This window comes from Syngnathus scovelli, chromosome 5 (assembly GCF_024217435.2).
Source record: "Syngnathus scovelli strain Florida chromosome 5, RoL_Ssco_1.2, whole genome shotgun sequence".
In the NCBI taxonomy this organism is placed as follows: domain Eukaryota; kingdom Metazoa; phylum Chordata; class Actinopteri; order Syngnathiformes; family Syngnathidae; genus Syngnathus; species Syngnathus scovelli.
Window position 1 is genome coordinate 19,315,336 of NC_090851.1, and position 21,233 is coordinate 19,336,568.

A 21,233-nucleotide genomic window follows, 5' to 3' on the forward strand; every position below is an offset into this window, starting at 1 on the left:
TTTCAAGTGACGTCAGTGGCGCACGGCGCGGCACGGCGCGGCGGTTGTTTACATAAAGGACAAACGTACCCACGTACGTACTATCGGCATCATTAGCGGCTTTGTTTCTAAGTGACACGGAGGACGCAGAGATTGAAGGAATTAAGGATTTGGAGTGACATAGAAGGTTTGAAAAACTATTATGGCTTTTACGGACGCCCGGTCCTACTCTGCCGAGCTCTCGTTCACCTCTGTGGATCGAAGTCGGGGGCCGGCGCTCGGCCGGGTGGCTGTCCGCGGACGGTGCATGGGGCTCGGACATGGCTTTTTCGCCCACCCGATCCTATTGTCTGGAGCTCTCTTCTACATTGGTGGCTGGAAGTCCACGCCGCCACATGCTTGGAAGTTTGTTTTGTTAAATAAAGAGCCGTTCACCAAACCCACGTCTTTCCTTGAACTTTGTTAACGCTACAATATAGTTATATAGTAGATCTGTGGAATAACGACGAGGCTGACGTCAGGACGCACGCGCGGCGTTGTTGACAAGGGACGAGGAATTTGATCGATGGATTTAATGATTTAAAGTGCACAGATGGTTTGATAATATTGCTTATATAATAGTTATTTGAAATATAATTTATATATCGTTATAAGGGCCTGGGGAATATTTCGACGTGCAAGCGCCGTCAGTCGCGCGCACCCATTGTTGACAAAGAACAATCGATGTATTTAATGAGTTGGAGTGACACCGATGGTTTTATAAACGTGTTATTTATGTAATAGTTCTCTTTAATAACTATATGTTACGTCAGGCCCATTCTCAGCTCTTCGTTTGTGTTTGTCACATTAGCATACCTATCGTTTCGCCTGTTGTTGCTATCGTATCGAACGATCGATGGATTTAATGAATTGGAGTGACACAAATGGTTTTATAAACATGTTATGTAATAGTTGTCTTTAATAACTCTATATGTTACGTCAGGCCCGTTCTCAGCTTGTTTGTGTTTGTCACGTTAGCATACCTATCGTTTAGCCTGTTGTTGGTATCGTTTAGCCTGTTATTGCTCGTTCATGACTGTTCTTGGTGCGGGATTTTGTCGAATAAATTGCCCCCCAAAATGCGACTTATACTCCGGAGCGACTTATATATGTTTTTTTTTCACTTTTTGGGGCATTTTATGGCTGGTGCGAGTTATACTCCGGAGCGACTTATAGTCCGAAAATTACGGTATATGTCGAGGAAGACAGTAGTGGCGCGTTGTGCATGAGGAAAGTTAGCGTAAACAGAGCCCAATGATGGAAGACACTGGAAGGTGTGCGTATGACGCAGCTTTCAAGTTAAAAGCCGTTGAGCTGGCTGATAAAGAAGGGAACAGAGCGGTTGCACGTAAACTTGGAATAAATGAATCGATTTAAAGTGGCCCTACGACTTGAATGGGACGCTTGGATGACCAGCGACGAGAAATCTTTTACAAAAACTGGACGCATGCGAAGAGCAACTTTCGCACATGTCTGGCAGTGGATCCTGACAGCGTTAATCCGTGTGAAAAAATCCACCATCACCAACGGGTTTCGAAAAGCCGGTCTGCTGCGTGACGGAGAGGAGAGCACAAGCTCAGGAGTGAATTTGCCTCAGGACGAGAGTGACGATGAAAGCGACAATGAAAGAGAGAATGACAAAGAGTGTTGCGACGTACATCTAGCGCTATTCCAATCGGACACCGAGGAGGAAGATTTTGCTGGGTTCAGTGGGCAGGAGGAAAACGAAAACGGCTCTCAGTGACTTTGTTGACTGGTATGTTTTTTCTTTTACCTGCCTAGTTAGTGCTGTTACTTCCGTGTTTACGACAAAATATTAATGTTATTAAAACTTTAGCCCAGCTAATGCTGTTACTTCCGTGTTTACAACGAAATGTTAATGCTATTAAAACTTTAGCCCAGTTAGTGCTATTACTTCCGTGTTTACAAATGTTAATGTGATTAAAACTTTAAAAAGGCTTTCTGTGTACTGTCTTTCTTCATAAATAACTCGTGTGCACGTGCGGCTTATAGTCCGGTGCGGCTTATATAAGTATATCTTACAGGTCGAAAATTACGGTAGGTTTTAGTTTTTAAAACAAAATTGTGTGTGTACCTTTAGGTCCCAGTAACTGAGCTTCTGTAGCTATTCTTCCGTCTCCACACCGTGCTTCATCAAATGGCGGACATTGTTCACCAGTACCAGCCACAACTTCCCCATTACCTTAACACACACACAGGCACGTACATGCACACACATGGGAACATTAAGCCTTGTAAGGTCATCTGACATCTCTGATTAATAATTATAATAGTCCATCCATCCATCCATCCATTTTCTTCCGCTTATCCGGGGTCGGGTCGCGGGGGCAGCAGCTTTAGGAGGGACTCCCAGACTTCCCTCTCCCCAGCCACTTCATCCAGCTCATCCCGGGGGATCCCAAGGCGTTCCCAGGCCAGCTGAGAGACATAGTCTCTCCAGCGCGTCCTGGGTCGTCCCCGGGGTCTCCTACCGGTGGGACATGCCCGGAACACCTCCCCAGGGAGGCGTCCAGGAGGCATCCTGATAAGATGCCCGAGACACCTCATCTGGCTCCTCTCAACGTGGAGGAGTAGCGACTCTACTCCGAGTCTCTCCCGGATGACCGAGCTCCTCACCCTATCGCTAAGGGAGAGCCCGGACATCCTGCGGAGAAAACTCATTTCGGCCGCTTGTATCCGGGATCTCGTTCTTTCGGTCACGACCCATAGCTCGTGACCATAGGTGAGGGTAGGAGCATAAATCGACCGGTAAATTGAGAGCTTTGCCTTTTGGCTCAGCTTTCTCTTCACCACAACGGACCGGTACAGGGTCCGCATTACTGCCGACGCTGCACCGATCCGCCTGTCGATCTCACGCTCCATCCTCCCCTCACTCGTGAACAAGACTCCAAGATACTTGAACTCCTCCACTTGGGGCAGGATCTCATCCCCGATCCAGAGAGGGCATTCCACCCTTTTCCGATCGAGGACCATGGACTCGGATTTGGAGGTGCTGACCCTCATCCCGACCGCTTCACACTCGGCTGCGAACCGTTCCAGCGAGAGCTGGAGATCACGGCCTGAAGAAGCCAACAGCACCACGTCATCTGCAAAAAGCAGAGACGCGATGCTGAGGTCCCCAAACCGGACCCCCTCAACGCCTCGGCTGCGCCTAGAAATTCTGTCCCGACGGACCCTCCTCTCCAGCACCCCTGAATAGACCTTACCAGGGAGGCTGAGGAGTGTGATTCCCCTGTAATTGGAACACACCCTCCGGTCCCCCTTCTTAAAGAGGGGAACCACCACCCCAGTCTGCCAATCCAGAGGCAATGTCCCCGATGTCCACACAACGTTGTAGAGGCGTGTCAGCCATGACAGCCCCACAACATCCAGAGCCTTTAAGAACACCGGGCGGATCTCATCCAGCCCCGGGGCCTTGCCACCGAGGAGTTTATTAACTACCTCAGTGACTTCGACCCCCGAGATTGGAGAATCCGCCTCAGAGTCTCCAGGCCCTGCTTCCTCAATGAAAGGCGTGTAGGTGGAATTGAGGAGGTCTTCGAAGTTTTCTCCCCACCGACTCACGACGTCCTGAGTCGAGGTCAGCAGCACGCCATCCCCACTGTAAACAGTGTTGACGTTGCACTGCTTCCCCCTCCTGAGACGCCGGATGGTGGACCAGAATTTCCTCGAAGCCGTCCGAAAGTCATTCTCCATGGCCTCACCAAACTCCTCCCACGCCCGGGTTTTTGCCCCAGCAACCGCCGAAGCCGCGTTCCGCTTGGCCATCCGGTACCTGTCAGCTGCCTCCGGAGTCCCGCAGGCCAAAACGGCCCGATAGGACTCCTTCTTCAGCTTAACGGCATCCCTTACCGCCGGTGTCCACCAGAGGGTTCGGGGATTGCCGCCACGACAGGCACCAACGACCTTACGGCCACAGCTCCGGTTGGCCGCCTCAACAATGGAGGCGCGGAACATGGTCCACCCAGACTCAATGTCCCCCGCCTCCCCCGGGACGTGGGAAAAGCTCTGCCGGAGGTGGGAGTTGAAACTCTTCCTGACAGGAGATTCTGCCAGACGTTTCCAGCAGACCCTCACAGAGCGTTTGGGTCTGCCAGGTCGGACCGGCATCTTCCCCCACCATCGGAGCCAACCCACCACCAGGTGGTGATCAGTTGACAGCTCCGCCCCTCTCTTCACCCGAGTGTCCAAAACATGCGGCCGCAAATCTGATGACACGACTACAAAGTCGATCATCGAACTGCGGCCTAGGGTGTCCTGGTGCCAAGTGCACACATGGACACCCTTATGCTTGAACATGGTGTTCATTATTGAAAATCCATGTCGAGCACAGAAGTCCAACAATAGAACACCGCTCGGGTTCAGATCGGGGGGGCCGTTCCTCCCAATCACGCCCTTCCAGGTCTCACTGTCATTGCCCACGTGAGCATTGAAGTCACCCAGTAGAAAGTTGGAGTCCCCAGAAGGAGCGCTCTCCAGCACTTCCTCCAGGGACCCCAAGAAGGGTGGGTACTCTGAGCTGCTGTTTGGTGCATAGACACAAACAACAGTCAGGACCCGTCCCCCCACCCGAAGGCGGAGGGAGGCTACCCTCTCGTTCACCGGGGTGAACCCCAATGTGCAGGCGCCCAGCCGGGGGGCAATAAGTATACCCACACCTGCTCGACGCCTCTCACCGTGGGCAACTCCAGAGTGGAAGAGAGTCCAGCCCCTCTCGAGAGGGCTTGTACCGGAACCCAAACTGTGCGTGGAGGCTAGTCCGACTATATCTAGTCGGAATTTTTCTCTAATTATAATAGTAATAATAATAATAATAATGATAATATTGATAATAATAATAATTTGTCATTTTGTGATTTAAATTGTGAAGTTAAATTAAAGACAAGGTATTACTGTAGACCTGTATAAAAACAGCACTCTGCTAGGAGGCAAATGCAATTACTTACTGATAAGGTCCCGGGCACCACTGAGGTTCTTTGGTCTGTAGAGTCGTCTTGAGTTGGTGTCTGAGACATAAAGCTGTCCTGTCACTGGATCGGTAGCCAAATAATACCTATGGGCAGGGTTGTTGCTGAAAAGGAAATTAAGCGAAATGAAAATAAGATTAACAAATGTTTGGTTTTGGAACACTAAACTCATTCCCTCAAGTTGACATTGTAAGTAGAGTATAGGCGGAAGAACACCGATAAGAATGACTTCAACAACCAAACACTTGCCCATTGAGAGTTTGTTCAGAGTTTTGTACACAACTCAGGTAGCGTACAGGAAGAAAATGTTGGATTTAAGTATGTTTGGTATCTAAGGAAAATTGACCTTAACACAAAACTTATATGGTGGCATGATGGAGCACTGGTTAGCACGTCCACCTCACAGGAGGGTGCGCATTCGATTCTACCTCTGACCCTCTCTCTGTGGAGTTTGCATGTTCTCCCCGTGTCTGTGTGCCCCGCGATTGGCTGGCAGTCGGTTCAGGGTGTCCCCCGCCTACTGCCCGATGACTAGTGGGATAGGCTCCAGCACGCCCGCGACCCCCGTGAGGACAAGCAGTATAGAAAATGGATGGCTGGATGGATGGACAAAACTTATATTAGAAATTTTGCCACTTGATGTATACTTCAACATTAGCTTATTGTATTTGTATAGTATGTATTTGGTTAGTGATACATGGAGAGTATTTATTTCATATCTCTATGACATTTTACTTTTATGGGTTGATTTTTACTAATGAGTTATTAGCTCCCCCCTGCCAACCGGCTGTTGTACTCAGCAGCACTGTTTAAGCCACTTTGTTTGTAATTCACAGAACAAGGATTGTAGAGCAACATTTGATAGAAATTAAGTAATAAAATATTCTTTGAATCTGAAAAACCAAATCCACCAAGACCACACAATTGTGCGTCTCTGTGACCCATTCCAAAGTTTGGCTTCATAAGCAAGAAAAATCGAAGTAGCTGTTAGGGTTTTTCAGATTATCCTTATCGTATGATTATGTTGGAATGCAACCGGTAATAAATAACCTACCTTGTCTCATCCTACACAAGGTCGTAAAACACCCCCTGATATGTTTTGGGCTTCCTATTCAGTCTACACCAGCCCCCACTCTTTCTCTTAATAAATATGTCCTTGCAGTTGGGAGGGTTTTCAGATTTCATTCCTGGAGCGAGTGAACTCTCCACCTGCAGGTGTCTAAAAGAACTTGCTTGTCTCCCGTGTGGTTCTTGCAAAATAAGTTGGAGTGAGCAAATCTCTAACATTTTGGTGCCAAAACACGGGACCCCTCATACCCGCTATCTGTCTGACGAAGAAGGACGTGCTGCATTGTCGACAAGCCAGTGTCCATTAGGAGGACCTGGAGGAGAAAGTCCTGGGAAGAGAATCCTTCGCTGGGCCAGCATCTTAGGTCTGCCGTCGTCTGACAGAGGTGGATTGACGGGACCCGGCAGTGCAACGAACCAGGGGACAAGTAAGTTAAAGGCCTGAAGTTGTGTGATTGTGTTGTTGTGAAACGCGTAAAATGTAGAGGTGCACGAGAGATACGGCTTTGGTTTATCCGAGCTATGAGATACGGCTTTGGTTTATCCGAGCTATGAGATACGGCTTTGGTTTGTCCGAGCTATGAGATACGGCTTTGGTTTGTCCGAGCTATGAGATACGGCTTTGGTTTGTCCGAGCTATGAGGCCTAAAAAAAAAAAAAAAAAAAGCGCTGGAGTTTGTGTGATTGAGTGTGTGACTGGTAGGATAAATTGACTAAATAGCAGTTCTAGCGTTTATCCACGGCAATAAAACAGGCTAGTAATCTGTTGAAAGGTCAATTTAAACCTGCATTGAGGATCCTCAAAGAAAGAAAAAAAAATGAAAAAAAATTGTAAAACCTTAAACTAATACAATTAAGATGGGAAATAAGAACAGTAAATCTCTTGCTCTGCTCTTCTTTGAGATGAGAAGTTCATGGCAAGTAGATTTCTTAATTGTACGCAATACATGCTGAAGTGGAAGAAAATGTATGGAGTACAAGGAAATTTGAAATGTGGAAGAAGTGGTAGAAGTGCTAGAGTGAGGTTGAAATCTTCACAAAGAGATGAGAACGAATTCAAGAGACAAAAGCTAGAAAGATGAAAATTGATGAGGTCACAAGTGTTTGTCAGACCAGGACACAATGAGGCCCCTGTGAGCAGGTGCAAGGCCGCGGCTCAAGCCGCGGCTCAAGCGAGGGGCAAGAGGAGTTTAATAATAATAATAATAATATTTTTGAGGTGGCAAATTATAAATGACTAGAGATCAAATTGTGTTACACTAAAGTTAAAATATGCAAATCAAGTGGTAAAGAAATACAACTTGCTTCTAGAAGATAAATAAATAAAATTAGAATGTGCTGTCCTCGTGTGCATGGGAGGGACCAGCTCATGATCGACCACAGGAAATGGCTAGCCTGTGACGAATCATTGGTGCTGGGACCTACCTTCCGCACGCGAGAGCTGTGCATGTGTGTGCGTATGTGTTAAAATAATGAAGATTGGCTAAACTTTTAGTATAAAGAAATTTGCTAGACTGTTGTCTATTCAATTTACACCGCAGAACAGAAACAATTTTGACAGATAAAAATGAAAGAAAAAGAGAGAAATCTGTTTGCGAGCAGAAACTAATCCACACTAGTGCATGTTAAGTGTCGAGCACACATGAGAAATTCGAAAAAAAAAATTGGAAGACGCTAAATTGTGAATTTAAGATTTTGCAATGCTACATTTAATAGGAATAATTGATTGGTTGTGTTATAAGATTATGCGAATTTCTAAATGCAAGCTAAATCTGAGAGTTTGAGTTCTTCAAATTTAAAAACAAAGAAAAAATTCTGATTAATTTGCCAGTTGTTTGTTTTAGTTAGTTTTTTGGAATTGGTGGATTGTTCTACCAGGAAACTTGAGTTGAAAATGATATATGAATGTTGTGTGGTGAGCTTTGATGAATTGGGACCAATGTGATAGGAAGACTCCTTTTTGGAGACTGAGTGAGATGCATATGATGAGCATTGATGAATGATTGCCTGAATGAAAGGTTGAATGGTTGAAGTTGTTGGTGACTACTATCGGAAATTAGGAGAGCGGCTTTGATGAAAGAGTGATTTTGAGCAGGTTGAATGCTAAAAAGAAAACACATAGCTTTTGGATTGATAATTAACTACAGAAAAAACTGGAGAACCAGTAACACATGTAGAAGATGTGTGAACTGAGAAATTAAGAAGCATTTTGGAGAGAAAGTCAAATTAAATGATGATGAAATCATATGTAGTAATACAACACTTTACTACATATGGGTTCTCTAAATCATACAATTGAGTAAAATAAAACATACATTTTGATTTGTATTCAAATTTCTAAGATTCTTGTGATAAACAATGAGAAAACGATTGAAAAGTAACTAAAGAAACTACAAGAAAGTGAAAATGTCTAATCATTTGCTAGCTGAGTCGCTCCCCATTCGGGGAGGCCATCCATTTACTTGCTAAGCTGGTTGTCCAAACAGTCCAATTGCCACGAAAAGTAGCTATGTGCACGTGTGCAGTACACACTCACACGAGACTGATAAGGTGTCAAGAGGTAACAAGCTTGCAGACAGAACCACAAAGCTGCAGCTCAGTGGCCTAGTAGTAGAGTGTCCGCCCTGAGACTGGAAGGTTGTGGGTTCAAACCCCGGCCGGGTCATACCAAAGACTATAAAAATGGGACCCATTGCCTCCCTGCTTGGCACTCAGCATTAAGGGTTGGAATTGGGGGGGCAGATCACCAAATGATTCCCGAGCGCGGCACAGCTGCTGCTCACTGCTCCCCTCTCCCCCAGGGGATGGATTAAAATCACATGGGGATGGGTTAAATGCAGAGGACAAATTTCACCACACCCAGATGTGTGTGTGACGATGATCATTGGGACTTTGACTTTAAAAGACACTTCAAATTTTATACACACAAGAAGCAGATTAAATCACTGAAACATTTTTAAAGATGTGCAGCGACAAAGTCCATAGAGTGAAATTCAATTATGGACGAAAAAAGGGGCAAGATTAGAGAATGGCATCTATAAATGACCTACCCCACCAAAGAACCTATGCAAATGGTGAGCAATATTGAGCCATGGTGCGTGTCACATGGCTCAAGAGGAGGGATAGTGGGGCAGGTCAGTCAGCTTTATACAACATATGGATTTGATTCATATTCAAAACATTTTCAAAATAAAACAATTTTTTTTGTAGAGCTTGTTTCAACAAAAACAAAAACACTGAATGCCTCCAATTTAAAAGATCAATTTGACCTTTGCAGGATGATCTGCTGTGTCGGATCTGGACTGCCATGAAAGTATGATGTTTATATGTGTACTTTGTCAACAACCTCTGTAGATGTTAAAGAATGGGATGAATATCTAGAATGAATGTGGATAATTTGTTTTAGGTAACTAACTATAAGAGTAACTGAAAAAAGAAACAATTGATTGCTTATGGCAAAACAAGCTGCAAAGACAGAAAAAAATTGAATGTCATATGTATGGATTTGCGACCGATTATTTATGTTGTACTGTTGCCATTGACCAAAGATTGTGTGAAATCTGTCACGTCTACTGGATTGTGAAGTGTGTGACAGAGCAGTCTATATAATATCCATTGAGAGAAAAAAGAAAAAAAAGAAGCCATTGCTTTCAGAGAATGTAGTCAAGCGAAATTGTATATACATCAACATGCCAAGATCTGGGGAAAAAGCTGGTAAAAACCAAAATATCTTTAAATTTGGGAGGCGACGATGATTTGACCGACATTGATGCAATTGGAGTCCCTAGAGGAGTTCCTGATTAATAAGAGTTAAATGACCAAATTGCAGCGGGATGGGAGTCCTCCATTTGCTGCTGGTGAACGATGAACAAGAGCTTAGACAGGATAAATTACATCCATTACAACATGCAGAAATTGGGCAAACGGACACAAGCGGGGCTCGAGGCAGTGCATGAACAGCTAGCCACGCCTTTCCTAATGTCGATCCAGAACCACAATGCTCATGATATGTTGTTGTCTGAGAAAGGAGGCGTCTGCGCAATGTTTGGAGAACAATGCTGCACCTTCATCCCCAACAACACCGCCCCTGATGGGAGCCTGACGGATTGCAGGCCTGCGATCCCTCAAAACGAGGATGAAAGAGCACTACAAGTGGATGAATGCTTTTGGGAAGTATAACGCCATTGTGTCCTCAATTTTACCATCAGTTTCAGTGTTGCTGCTATGCTCACCTTGTATGGATGTTGCATACCGTGTCTTCGTGCTCTGTTTAATTGTCTCGCCACTACAGTAATATCGCCCATGGAGGACGAGATTGCTCAGATATACCTAATGTCTGAGCGGCAACATGATGATGTTGATGGCAAAATTCCTGCATCTGTGTTACCAGACTTTTCCCAGATCCATGGGATTCTGAATGATGACATCGCAACGTTTATCCTTTGGTGTAAACATATTTGTCCTCATGAATGTGATCCGACGACTGAGAGTCGAGAAAAGGGGGTTGTTTACGGTGATGTGTGAATTTGAGCAAATATGTGATAAACAGTGGGGAAATGTCAGGATAATTAGTTTTGTAGAAGCGCTGGCTTTTTGCATTAAAATAAGACTGAAAAAGTGGGGATCGTCTTACATTCAGGGTCTAGACATTATTCCCATTCACTTGTGCACAGCGTTAAGTTAAAGGTTGCTGGTATCGACTGAGTATGTTGCTGTGATCGTGTGCGTCTTTGACACAAAGTGAGTGTATACATTTCATTTTTACTATTGTCCACTGTTGTGCCGTTTGTCCGATCGCGGTTTGCTTCTTGTGTGCGCCGTTTGATTGACAGCTCCGGCGCGCTCCTTTAAGTTTGCCTTGCATCGTACGAGTAGCCGTTACGCAGCAGCACGGCGACTAACGGTCGCCAGCAAGTGTATTTTGTTGTCTCGATGACTTATGTTTGGTGTGTTGCCGAGAGTATTTCATTTATGGTTATTTAGTATAATAGCGCAGTTAGTTATGTAATGTGTGCCGTCTACTTGTGTTGTGTGACGTCAGAAGTTGAGTGTTGACTTACGTGCTGTATTTCTGTCTGTTGCAGAACCACACACACATACACACCACACATCACACACACGCATGCACACGCACACAACACACACACACACACACACCACACACCCTTCACACGCTTCATACAATAATCACACACACAAGAATCACATTCACACACCCAAAGACTCACCCATGTACACTACACACACCTGCTCTCACAACCTTACGACCAAACGTGTGCCTATACCCTTTTGCCACTAGGAGCCACAGTGCCTGTTACTTTTTTGTCAATAATTCAGTAAAGCAATCAAAACTGAACCACGTCTTCCCTCCTGTGTTCTGACCGACACCCGGGGGTGAAAAGAGAATAACCCTCCGAGCGAATCCCCTATACCAGGGGTCACCAACCTTTCTTAAACCGAGAGCTACTTCCTGGGTACTGATTAAGGCAAAGGGCTACCAGTTTGACACACATTTCTGAAATAGCCGATTTGCTCAATTTGCCTTTCACTATGTTATTATTGTCATTTCCAGTTCACATGTAAGTGTGATTTTAACAAGAATAGCAAAAATACAGTCAAACCTTGGTTTTTCACCACAATCCATTCCAGAAGGCGGTTCGAGAAGCGAATCGGTCGGATTCCGAATCTATTTTTCCCATTACAAATAATGGAAACAATTTCAAGACGAAAAAAACCCCGCCTTTTTCAAGCATTTTTTCATTTGTACATATTTGTCTGATCGCGCGACTGCAGCGCACTACCGAACGCGCAACAGTAGCGCGTTGCCGACAGCGCAACTGCACCGCGCTGGTCGTATTATCGTGACAGAGCCGTCGCTAAAATTTAGAAAATATTTTTAAAGTCCTGATGTATGTTAGGGTTTTCCAGGTTATCTTTATCATAGGATTATGTTGGAATGTAGACTATATTGATTAACCAATCTTGTCTTGCTCTCACAATGCAGTAAAATGAAGTGGTTGCTTCCTCTGCTTGAGTGACCAGCTGCAGAGGAAGCAATCAAAGTTGTTCTGTTTCCCACAACATCGTAAAACACCCCCTGCTCTGATCTTACCAGAGGCCGGGGGTTCACCAAACATGTCCACTCTCACCCCCACTCTGCTTCTCCTAATAAATATGCCCTTACAGGAGGGAGAGAGTCAGACCTCCATTCGATCATCGCTGCACACACAGCGACGAATGGACTCTTCACCTGCAGGTGCCAAAAAGGACTTGCTTGTCTCCCGTGTGGTTCTTGCAAAATAAGTTGGAGTGAGCAAATCTCTAACATTTTGGTGCCGAAACCCGGGATCCCTCATACCCGCTATCTGGCTGACGAAGGAGGACGTGCTGCATTGTCGACAAGCCAGCGTCCATTAGGAGGACCTGGAGAAGAAAGTCCTGGGAAGAGAATTGTTCGCTGGGCCAGCATCTTAGGTCTGCCTTCGTCTGACAGAGGTGGATTGACGGGACCCGGCAGTGCAACGAACCAGGGGACAAGTAAGTTAAAGACCTGAAGTTGTGTTGTGTTGTGTTGTTAAACGCGTAACACGTAGAGGTGCACGGGAGCCAGCTTGGGTTCAAGTCCCAGTGGAAGAAACAGGCTAAGAAAGGCAGAGCTTCTTTTTCGTTCATCGAAGAAGTGTGTAGACTCTTCTTTGTCTGTTTTTCCGAGCTGAGGGATCTGGCTTGGGTTAGAGTCCCAGTGGAAGGAACGTGCTAAGAAACACGGAGCTTCTTTTTTGTTAATCAAAGAAGGGCGTAGATTTTTCTTTGTATGTTTTTCCAAGCCAAAGAATAGCTTGGGTGCAAGTCCCAGTGGAAGAAACGGGCTAAGAAAAACAGAGCTTCTTTTTCTTAATTGAAGGAGGGCGTAGATTTTTTTTTGTCCCTTTTTCCAAAGCTGTTTGGGAGGGTTTTACACCCATCCCTGGATAGGCCTGAAAAAAAAAAAAGCGCTGGAGTTTGTGTAATGGAGTGTGTGACTGGTAGGATAAATTGACTAAAAAGCAGTTCTAGCGTTGATCCACGGCAATAAAACAGGCTAATAATCTGTTGAAAGGTCAATTTAAACCTGCATTGAGGATACTCAAAGAAAAAAAAAATGAAAAAAAAATGTAAAACTTTAAACTACTAAAATTAAGATGGGAAATAAGAACGGTAAATCTCTTGGTCTGCTCTTCTTTGAGATGAGAAGTTCATGGCAAGTAGATTTCTTAATTGTATGCAATACATGCTGAAGTGGTAGAAGTGCTACAGTGTGGTTGAAAGCTTCACAAGAAAGAAGAGAACAAATCCAAAATACAAAAGATAGAAAGTTGAAAAGTGATGAGGCCGCCATTCAATTGAGATTTGAAAAATAATTCTGGGTACATAGTGGCATCCCATTCAATGATGCAGATGAGAGTACTTATCAGCAACATCTTAAAATTGCGCTCCTCACTGGTTTCCCCCCTGATTTAGGCAATTGGGCGAGGAAACACTTGGTGGAAGCGGACACTGCTTGGTTTACAAAAAACATGCAGTGGCCCAGAGACGTTGATAAAGGGATTGAGAAAGGCAAAAGTTCTGATGTATTTCATATAGATGATGATAATGATATAAACGAAGATACAACGATCTTCTACCAAAGTTCCCAAAGGGGCAGAGGAAGAGTTAGATACCAACAACGTCGCAAGCCACCATTCAAATCAAAACCCCCATCAGATTTAGACAACTGTGGGAGACGAGGACACTTTGCACGAGATTGTCGTTTTGCAAAACAATACCAATCAAAGGACGGAGGAAGGAGCAGAGGAAAAGCCAAATTTTTAGCATGACAAGCTTCCTCCTCTTTGACTGCTTATGCTCATACAGAGAAAGAAAGAATAGATGCCCATATGACAGCAAAACATGTCATTGTCAGATTATTAGAATTTTTTTTTAGATTATTAGAAGTCCTGTCCATACAACAAGTATGACAATGCTGTTTGTATGCCCAAATTACAAATGACTAGAGCTCAAATTGTCTTACCTTAAAGTTAAAATATGCAAATCAAGTGGTAAAGAAATGCAACTTGCTTCTAGAAGATAAATAAATAAAATTAGAATGTGCTGTCCTCGTGTGCATGGGAGGGACCAGCTCATAATCGACCACAGGAAATGGCCAGCCTGTGACGAATCATTGGTGCTGGGAACTACGTTTTGCGTGTGAGAGCTGTGCATGTGTGTGCGTATATGTTAAAATGATGAACATTGGCTAAAGTTTTAGTATAAAAAAAAATTGCTAGACTGTGGTCTATTCAATTTACACCGCAGAACAGAAACAATTTGAAAAAAAAATGAGAGGAAAAGAGAGAAGTCTGTTTGCGAGCAGAAACTAATCCACACTAGTGTATGTTAAGTGTCGAGCCCACATGAGAAATTCGAAGGAAAAAAAAAAAAGACAGAACATGCTTTCAGGAATTGGAAGAAGCTAAATTGTGAATTTAAGATTTTGCAATGCTACATTTAATAGGAATAATTGATTGGTTGTGTTATAAGATTATACAAAATTCTAAATGCAAGCTAAATCTGAGAGATTGAGTTCTTCAAATTTAAAAACAAAGAAAAAATTCAGATTAATTTGCCAATTGTTTGTTTTAGTTAAGTTTTTTTATTTTTTTAATTGGTGGATTGTTCTACCAGGAAATCTGAGTTGAAAATGATATATGAATGTTGTGTGGTGAGCTTGGATGAATTGGGACTAATGTGATAGGAAGACTCCTTTTTGAAGACTGTGTGAGATACATATGATAAGCATTGATGAATGATTGCCTGAATGAAAGGTTGAATGGTTGAAGTCGTTGGCGACTACTATGGAAAATTAGTAGAGCAACTTTGATGAAAGAGTGATTTTGAGCAGGTTGAATGTTAGAAAGCTTTTGGATTGATAATTAACTAGAGAAAAAAAACTGGAGAACCAGTAACACATGCAGAAGATGTGTGAACTGGGAAATTGAGAAGCGTTTTGGAAAGAAAGTCAAATTAAATGATGATGGAATCGTATGTAGTAAAGAACGCATTCTCCCAAAAAGTTTGTCAAGGTGTGAGGCATGGGCGTTGCCAAGCCTCAAAAGGAGTGACTAGGACAGATAGTGGAAGATAGTAATAATACAACACTTTATGACAATGAATTTTCGAATACATTTGGTGTTATACTGTGGTAATTTTTTTGTTCTGGTGTAGATAGGTTAGCAACACGAGAGATTTAGAGGTTCAAAAGAAAGACAGTTAAAAGAAAACATTTTTGATTTGGACAATTGCAGGCTAACAGGAACACGAGAACGATAAGAACTACGAGGTGGGATCCAATTTCATTGGGGAGATTGAGAATTCACAGCACCATACTCTAAGTCACAAGACATATACAGATCAGGGCTTGATGTGGAACGCAGACCTCGATGAGTTGATTTTCAATAATGATACTGAAGACAACATACTGTCCGATTAAATTGGAACTATAGATAAAATGTAGCTCAAAAATAGGATGAGTTGCAGGATTTACGATATAAAAACGAGACCGCTGTTATTAGGAGAATTTGAAGTTTGGTAAACAAACGTTACCAGCAAATTGCTGCAGCAGCTACATTTGGAGATAGTCTTACAAGTTTGATGTCCCAGCCTGTCATTCTCAGTGTCAGAGTCCCTGAAACCCAATCCGAGACTTCGCCTGCAGCCGTGAACAACCACAAAATGGTGCCTGGCTCTGAAGCACCTTTGACCTTTGGCGAAGGACAAGAAAAGACTGCTGTTATGCTTGGAGGGGGACAAGTACACTCCGGAGGAAATACAACATCCTCGGGGACGGAAAAGACAGTGAAAAGTGGAGGAACTCACAATGATGAAAATTGACTCATTTGAGCAATGGACTCATTCAAGAGTCACGGATGGGGTCGCTCTGAAGCAACAACAAAAGAACACCAACTTGAGAGGGTGAAGTGCGCCAAAAAGATATGGACTTGGAGTGTCCGACAACCAAATCGCACTCCTTGCTACGGCGTTACCAAATTTGGTGAAGCTTGGTTCAAAGTGGAAGGGAGGTTCATTGTGCACTGAGTTTGACAGAACTGAGGAGATTTGATAAATAAATAAAAAACATTTTGAAAAACACGTAGGGCTACAGAGAAAAGCATTATAATCAGAGATTGAACGGATTTGGATAAAACAAATAGGCTAAAACGGTAGGAAACAAGAGCAAGATCTGAAATTTTGGCTCATCAAGCTTAAGACGTAGAGGTCGAGTTATATACATTTTAGAACAGGACATTTGGCAGTCAGGAGGAAGTTAGGTTGCTCAATGTACCTACTTAATACAATAGTAAGGTTTTTTGTACCACAGTGGAGGTTGGATGGTCAGAAAGTTAGGTACGTTCAATTTTTGACATTCACACAATCATGCATAGGAGTCACAAGGCGACAGTTAACAAGACAATGACTGCAATAGGGGCCACCTACGACTGCACCGACATGAAAAAGTAGAAGTGAGAGAGCAAAGTATGGGATTATACGTCTGCTATACAGTTACCAATAGGAGATTCTATCAAAAGAAGCTACATGAGAGATGGATTAGAATCCCTTTGTCTCTGTGTGTGTGTGTGTGCGCACCCTGTGTGGGTGCGAGCGTGTGAGGAGAAAGAAGGCATGGATAAGACAATCTCTTTTACACCAGGAGGCAATAAATGGGAACGCCCCTGTCATAAATAGTCTTTGGTTAAAGGGAATCATTAGGAAGTGTTAAAACTCTTCCCGCAAACACTCCTATTTGCCAGTTAAATGGGCACTACAATTGACTACGAGAGTTGCAAGCAACAGATGAAGAGCAGTCCTTGGCAGATTATATGATCAGGACGCTCAAACTGTGTCAAAGACAAATTTACTGCCGCCTGATCTTTCCTCCTCACAGGTCGACAACCCCATCAATCCAGGAGACTGGGTCTACATCAAGGTCATCAAAAGAAGGAACTGGGCCAGCCACGACGGGAGGGACCATTCCAAGTCTTGCTGACTACACATGTTTCATCCAAGGTTGGAGGACCCACAAATGCATTAACGACGACTGCTCTCCAGGAGGAAACTGGATGGGAGCTTTGGACATCACCGCTGTGTGCCAGGATGAGAGAGCCGTTTTCAAGGTGTAAGGGCTCTACTACCAACATGGCTGCACCATCGGACGAGACCTACTTCATCCAGAGTTTCAGAAGCACTGCCTCACCTGCGTCCTATGGGTGCACGTGCCTGTTCAGAACGGATCGTGGTTTTGTGGTCACAGGAGTTGTCCGATGCTGCCTGCCAACTGGACATGAGTGTGTGCGCCAGTGTGTGTGACAGACCTCACCTACAGACTAGAACATCATCAGCTGACGAAAACACGAGCACATATACAACTTCTTAGACGTGACAGATGTGATAATGATAATGAGACGTGGATTGCGTAGATGCTGTTCTGTTGAGCAGGTTTTACAGAAACTTGATGATTTGACCATCAAAAATGCTTCGCAAGTGATGGATACAATGATGTACTATTTCTGTGTTTTTCTTTTTATTTTTTTATTATTGTTAGCATTCTGGTCGCCTTAGGCCAAGGGACCGTGTAAGAATTTTCCTGCTAATAACATCTGGCCAGCAGGTTTTTCGCTTACACAATAAGTTTGATCTAGGGTGTTGAGGTGATGCCTCATCTTCACTGGAAAGTGTTGCTATCATTGTTTGTTGTTTGGGGTGACATAATCATATGATAAAACAGGAGGGAGATGTTAGGGTTTTCCAGGTTATTTTCATCATAGGATTATGTTGGAATGTAGACTATAATGATTAACCAATCTTGTCTTGCTCTCACAATGCAGTAAAATGAAGTGGTTGCTTCCTCTGCTTGAGTGACCAGCTGCAGAGGAAGCAATCAAAGTTGTTCTGTTTCCCACAACATCGTAAAACACCCCCTGCTCTGATCTTACCAGAGGCCGGGGGGGGTTCACCAAACCTGTCCACTCTCACCCCCACTCTGCTTCTCCTAATAAATATGCCCTTACAGGAGGGAGAGAGTCAGACCTCCATTCGATCATCGCTGCACCGATCATCGCTGCACACACAGCGACGAATGGACTCTCCACCTGCAGGTGCCAAAAAGGACTTGCTTGTCTCCCGTGTGGTTCTTCCAAAATAAGTTGGAGTGAGCAAATCTTTAACAATGTACTTTCCAAAATTTAAATGGACCTCACTGCGCAGGGAGCTTAATTTGGTCCGATATATATATATATATATATATATATATAGGACTGCCTTAGAATATTAGAATATTGTGATAAAGTTTTTTATTTTCTGTAATACAATTAAAAAAACAAGAATGTCATACATTCTGGATTCATTACAAATCAACTGAAATATTGCAAGCCATTTATTATTTTAATATTGCTGATTATGGTTTACAGCTTAAGAAAACTCAAAAATCCTATCTCAAAAAATTAGAATGGTTCCTCAGACCAAGTAAAAAAAAAAGATTTATAACAGCAAGCAAAATCAAATATTTTAAAATGTCCATTAATTCACTCAGTACTTGGTTGGGAATCCTTTTGCAGAGATTACTGCATCAATGCGGCATGGCATAGAGGCAATCAGCCAGCGGCATTACTAAGGTGTTATGGATGCCCAGGATGCCTCAATAGCGGCCTTTAGCTCATTTGCATTGTTGGGTCTGGTGTCTTTCAGCTTCTTCTTCACAATACCTCACAAATTCTCTATGGGGTTCAGGTCAGGGGAATTGGCAGGCCAATCGAGAACAGTAATGCCATGGTCAGTACACCATTTACTGTTGGTTTTGGCACTGTGGGCAGGTGCCAGTTCATGCTGGAAAATGATATCTTCATCTCCATAGAGCTTTTCAGAAGACGGAAGCATGTTGTGCTCTAAAATCTCTTGCTACACAGCTGCATTTACTCTGGACTGGAAACACAGTGGACCAACACCAGCAGCTGACATGGCTCCCCAAACCATCGCTGACTGTGGGACCTTCACACTGGATTTCAAGCAACTTGGATTTTGCTCCTCTCCAGCCTTTCTCCAGCCTCTGGCACCTTGACTTCCAAATGAAATACAAAACTTGCTTTCGTCTGAAAAGAGGACTTTGGACCACTCTGCAACTGTCCAGTGCTTCTTTTCCATAGCCCAAGTCAGACACTTCTTACATTGTCTTGAGTTCAGAAGTGGCTTGACCATGGGAATACGGCTATTGGAGCCCATTTCCTGGACACGTCTGTGAACCGTGGCTTTCGATACCTGGACTCCAACTTCAGTCTACTGTCTTTGAAGCTCCGCCAAATTCTGAAAGCGACTCTTCTTCACAATGCTGTTAAGGCTGCGGACATCGCTCTTGGTTGTGCAGCGTTTCCTGCCACATTTCCCCCTTCCAACAGACTTTTTGTGGATGTGCTTTGAAATTGCACTCTGTGAACAGCTTGCTCTTTGAGAAATTTCTTTTTGTGTCTTACCCTGATGGAGGGTGTCAATGATGGTCCTCTGGACAGCAGTTAGATCAGCAGTCTTCCCCATACTTGTGATTTAGTTTATTGAACCAAGCTGAGTGTTTTTTAAGGCTCAGGAAACCCTTGTAGGTATTTCGAGTTAACTAGACCTTTCAAGTGATTAGTTGAATACCCTACTTAGTAGGGCCTACGAGTATAGTTTTTCATGATATTCTAATATTTTGAGATAGGATATTTGAGTTTTCTTAAGCTGTATGCCATAATCAGCAATATTAAAATAATAAAAAGCTTGCAATATTTCAGTTGAGTTGTAATGAATCCAGAATGTATGTTTTTTTTAATTGCATAACAGAAAATAAAGAAGTTCATCACAATATTCAAATTTTCTGAGACAGTCCTGTATATATATATATATATATATCCATCCATCCATTTTCTTTCGCTTATCCAGGGTCGGGTCGCGGGGGCAGCAACTTTAAGAGGGACTCCCAGACTTCCCTCTCCCCAGCCACTTCATCCAGCTCATCCCGGGGGATCGCAAGGCGTTCCCAGGACAGCTGAGAGACATAGTCTCTCCAGCGCGTCCTGGGTCGTCCACGGGGTTTCCTACCAGTGGGACATGCCCGGAACACCTCCCCAGCGCCGTCGCTGAAATTTATAAAATAGTTTTAATGTCCTGATGTACTTTCCAAAATGTAAGTGGACCTAGCGCGCAAGGAGCTTAATTTGGTCTGATCGCGCAACTGCAGCGCGCCGCGCGCTCACTGTCGCATTGTTTTAAGAGCGTCGTTGTGTTTTAGGATGGCTTTACTGCTCCCTAGGAGGGCTTTACTGCTCCCACTTGCTTCCTTTGGAAGCATGATTAGAGTTGATGCAATCCTCAGAGTAATGAGAATGTAATAATGAACGGAGTCAGTTGGCACGCGGGTCCTCTCGGCTCATCCGAAGCAAAAAATCTCGAATTTTTTGTTCGAATACCGAAAACCGGGACGTTCGAAAACCGAGGCTCCACTGTTGTCATTGTGTATTTTGTGTGCTTGCCAGCATTTTAGAGAGCTAACACTGATACTTGCGAGCATTTTAGAACGCTCACACTGATACTTAAAAAGGTCTTGCAAAGTTACGCAATGTTAGAGATTTGCTCACTCCAACTTATTTTGCAAGAACCACACAGGAGACAAGTAAGTCCTTTTGGACACCTGCAGGTGGAGAGTCCATTCGTCGCTGTGCGTGCAGCGATGTTCGAATAGAGCTCTGAACTCTCCTTCCTGCAAGAGGATATTTATTAAGAGAAACAGAGTGGGGGTTGAGAGTTGACAGGTTTGGTGAACCCCCGGCCTCTGGTAAGATCAGAGCAGGGGGTGTTTTACGATGTTGTGGGAAACAGAACAACTTTGATTGCTTCCTCTGCAGCTGGTCAATCAAGCAGAGGAAGCAACCACTTCATTTTACTGCGTTGTGAGAGCAAGACAAGATTGGTTAATCATTATAGTCTACATTCCAACATATTCCTATGATAAAGATAACCTGGAAAACCCTAACACGCAATATCACGATATCATTTCCATGCCCCATTTAAAAATGATTGCTAGGCACAGGGATTTTTGTGTGTTATGCTCAAAATACC

The 21,233-nt window shown here is 43.8% G+C and overlaps 1 protein-coding gene across 13 annotated transcripts in view; it reads right to left on the reverse strand.

Moving 5' to 3' along the window:
- LOC125969391 (teneurin-3) overlaps positions 1 to 21,233 on the reverse strand; it is a 519,170-nt gene that overhangs the window by 77,113 nt on the left and 420,824 nt on the right. For all 13 annotated transcript variants that reach the window (XR_007481537.2, XM_049721351.2, XM_068650689.1 and 10 more), the window contains 2 exons: positions 4,986 to 5,110; positions 2,114 to 2,221 (listed from right to left, as the gene is read on the reverse strand). Coding sequence is in view for 12 of the 13 variants with exons in the window: in XM_049721351.2 (XP_049577308.1) it covers positions 2,114 to 2,221; positions 4,986 to 5,110 (233 nt within the window). In the remaining variant the exon portion in view is untranslated. The remainder of the gene's footprint in view (positions 1 to 2,113; positions 2,222 to 4,985; positions 5,111 to 21,233) is intronic.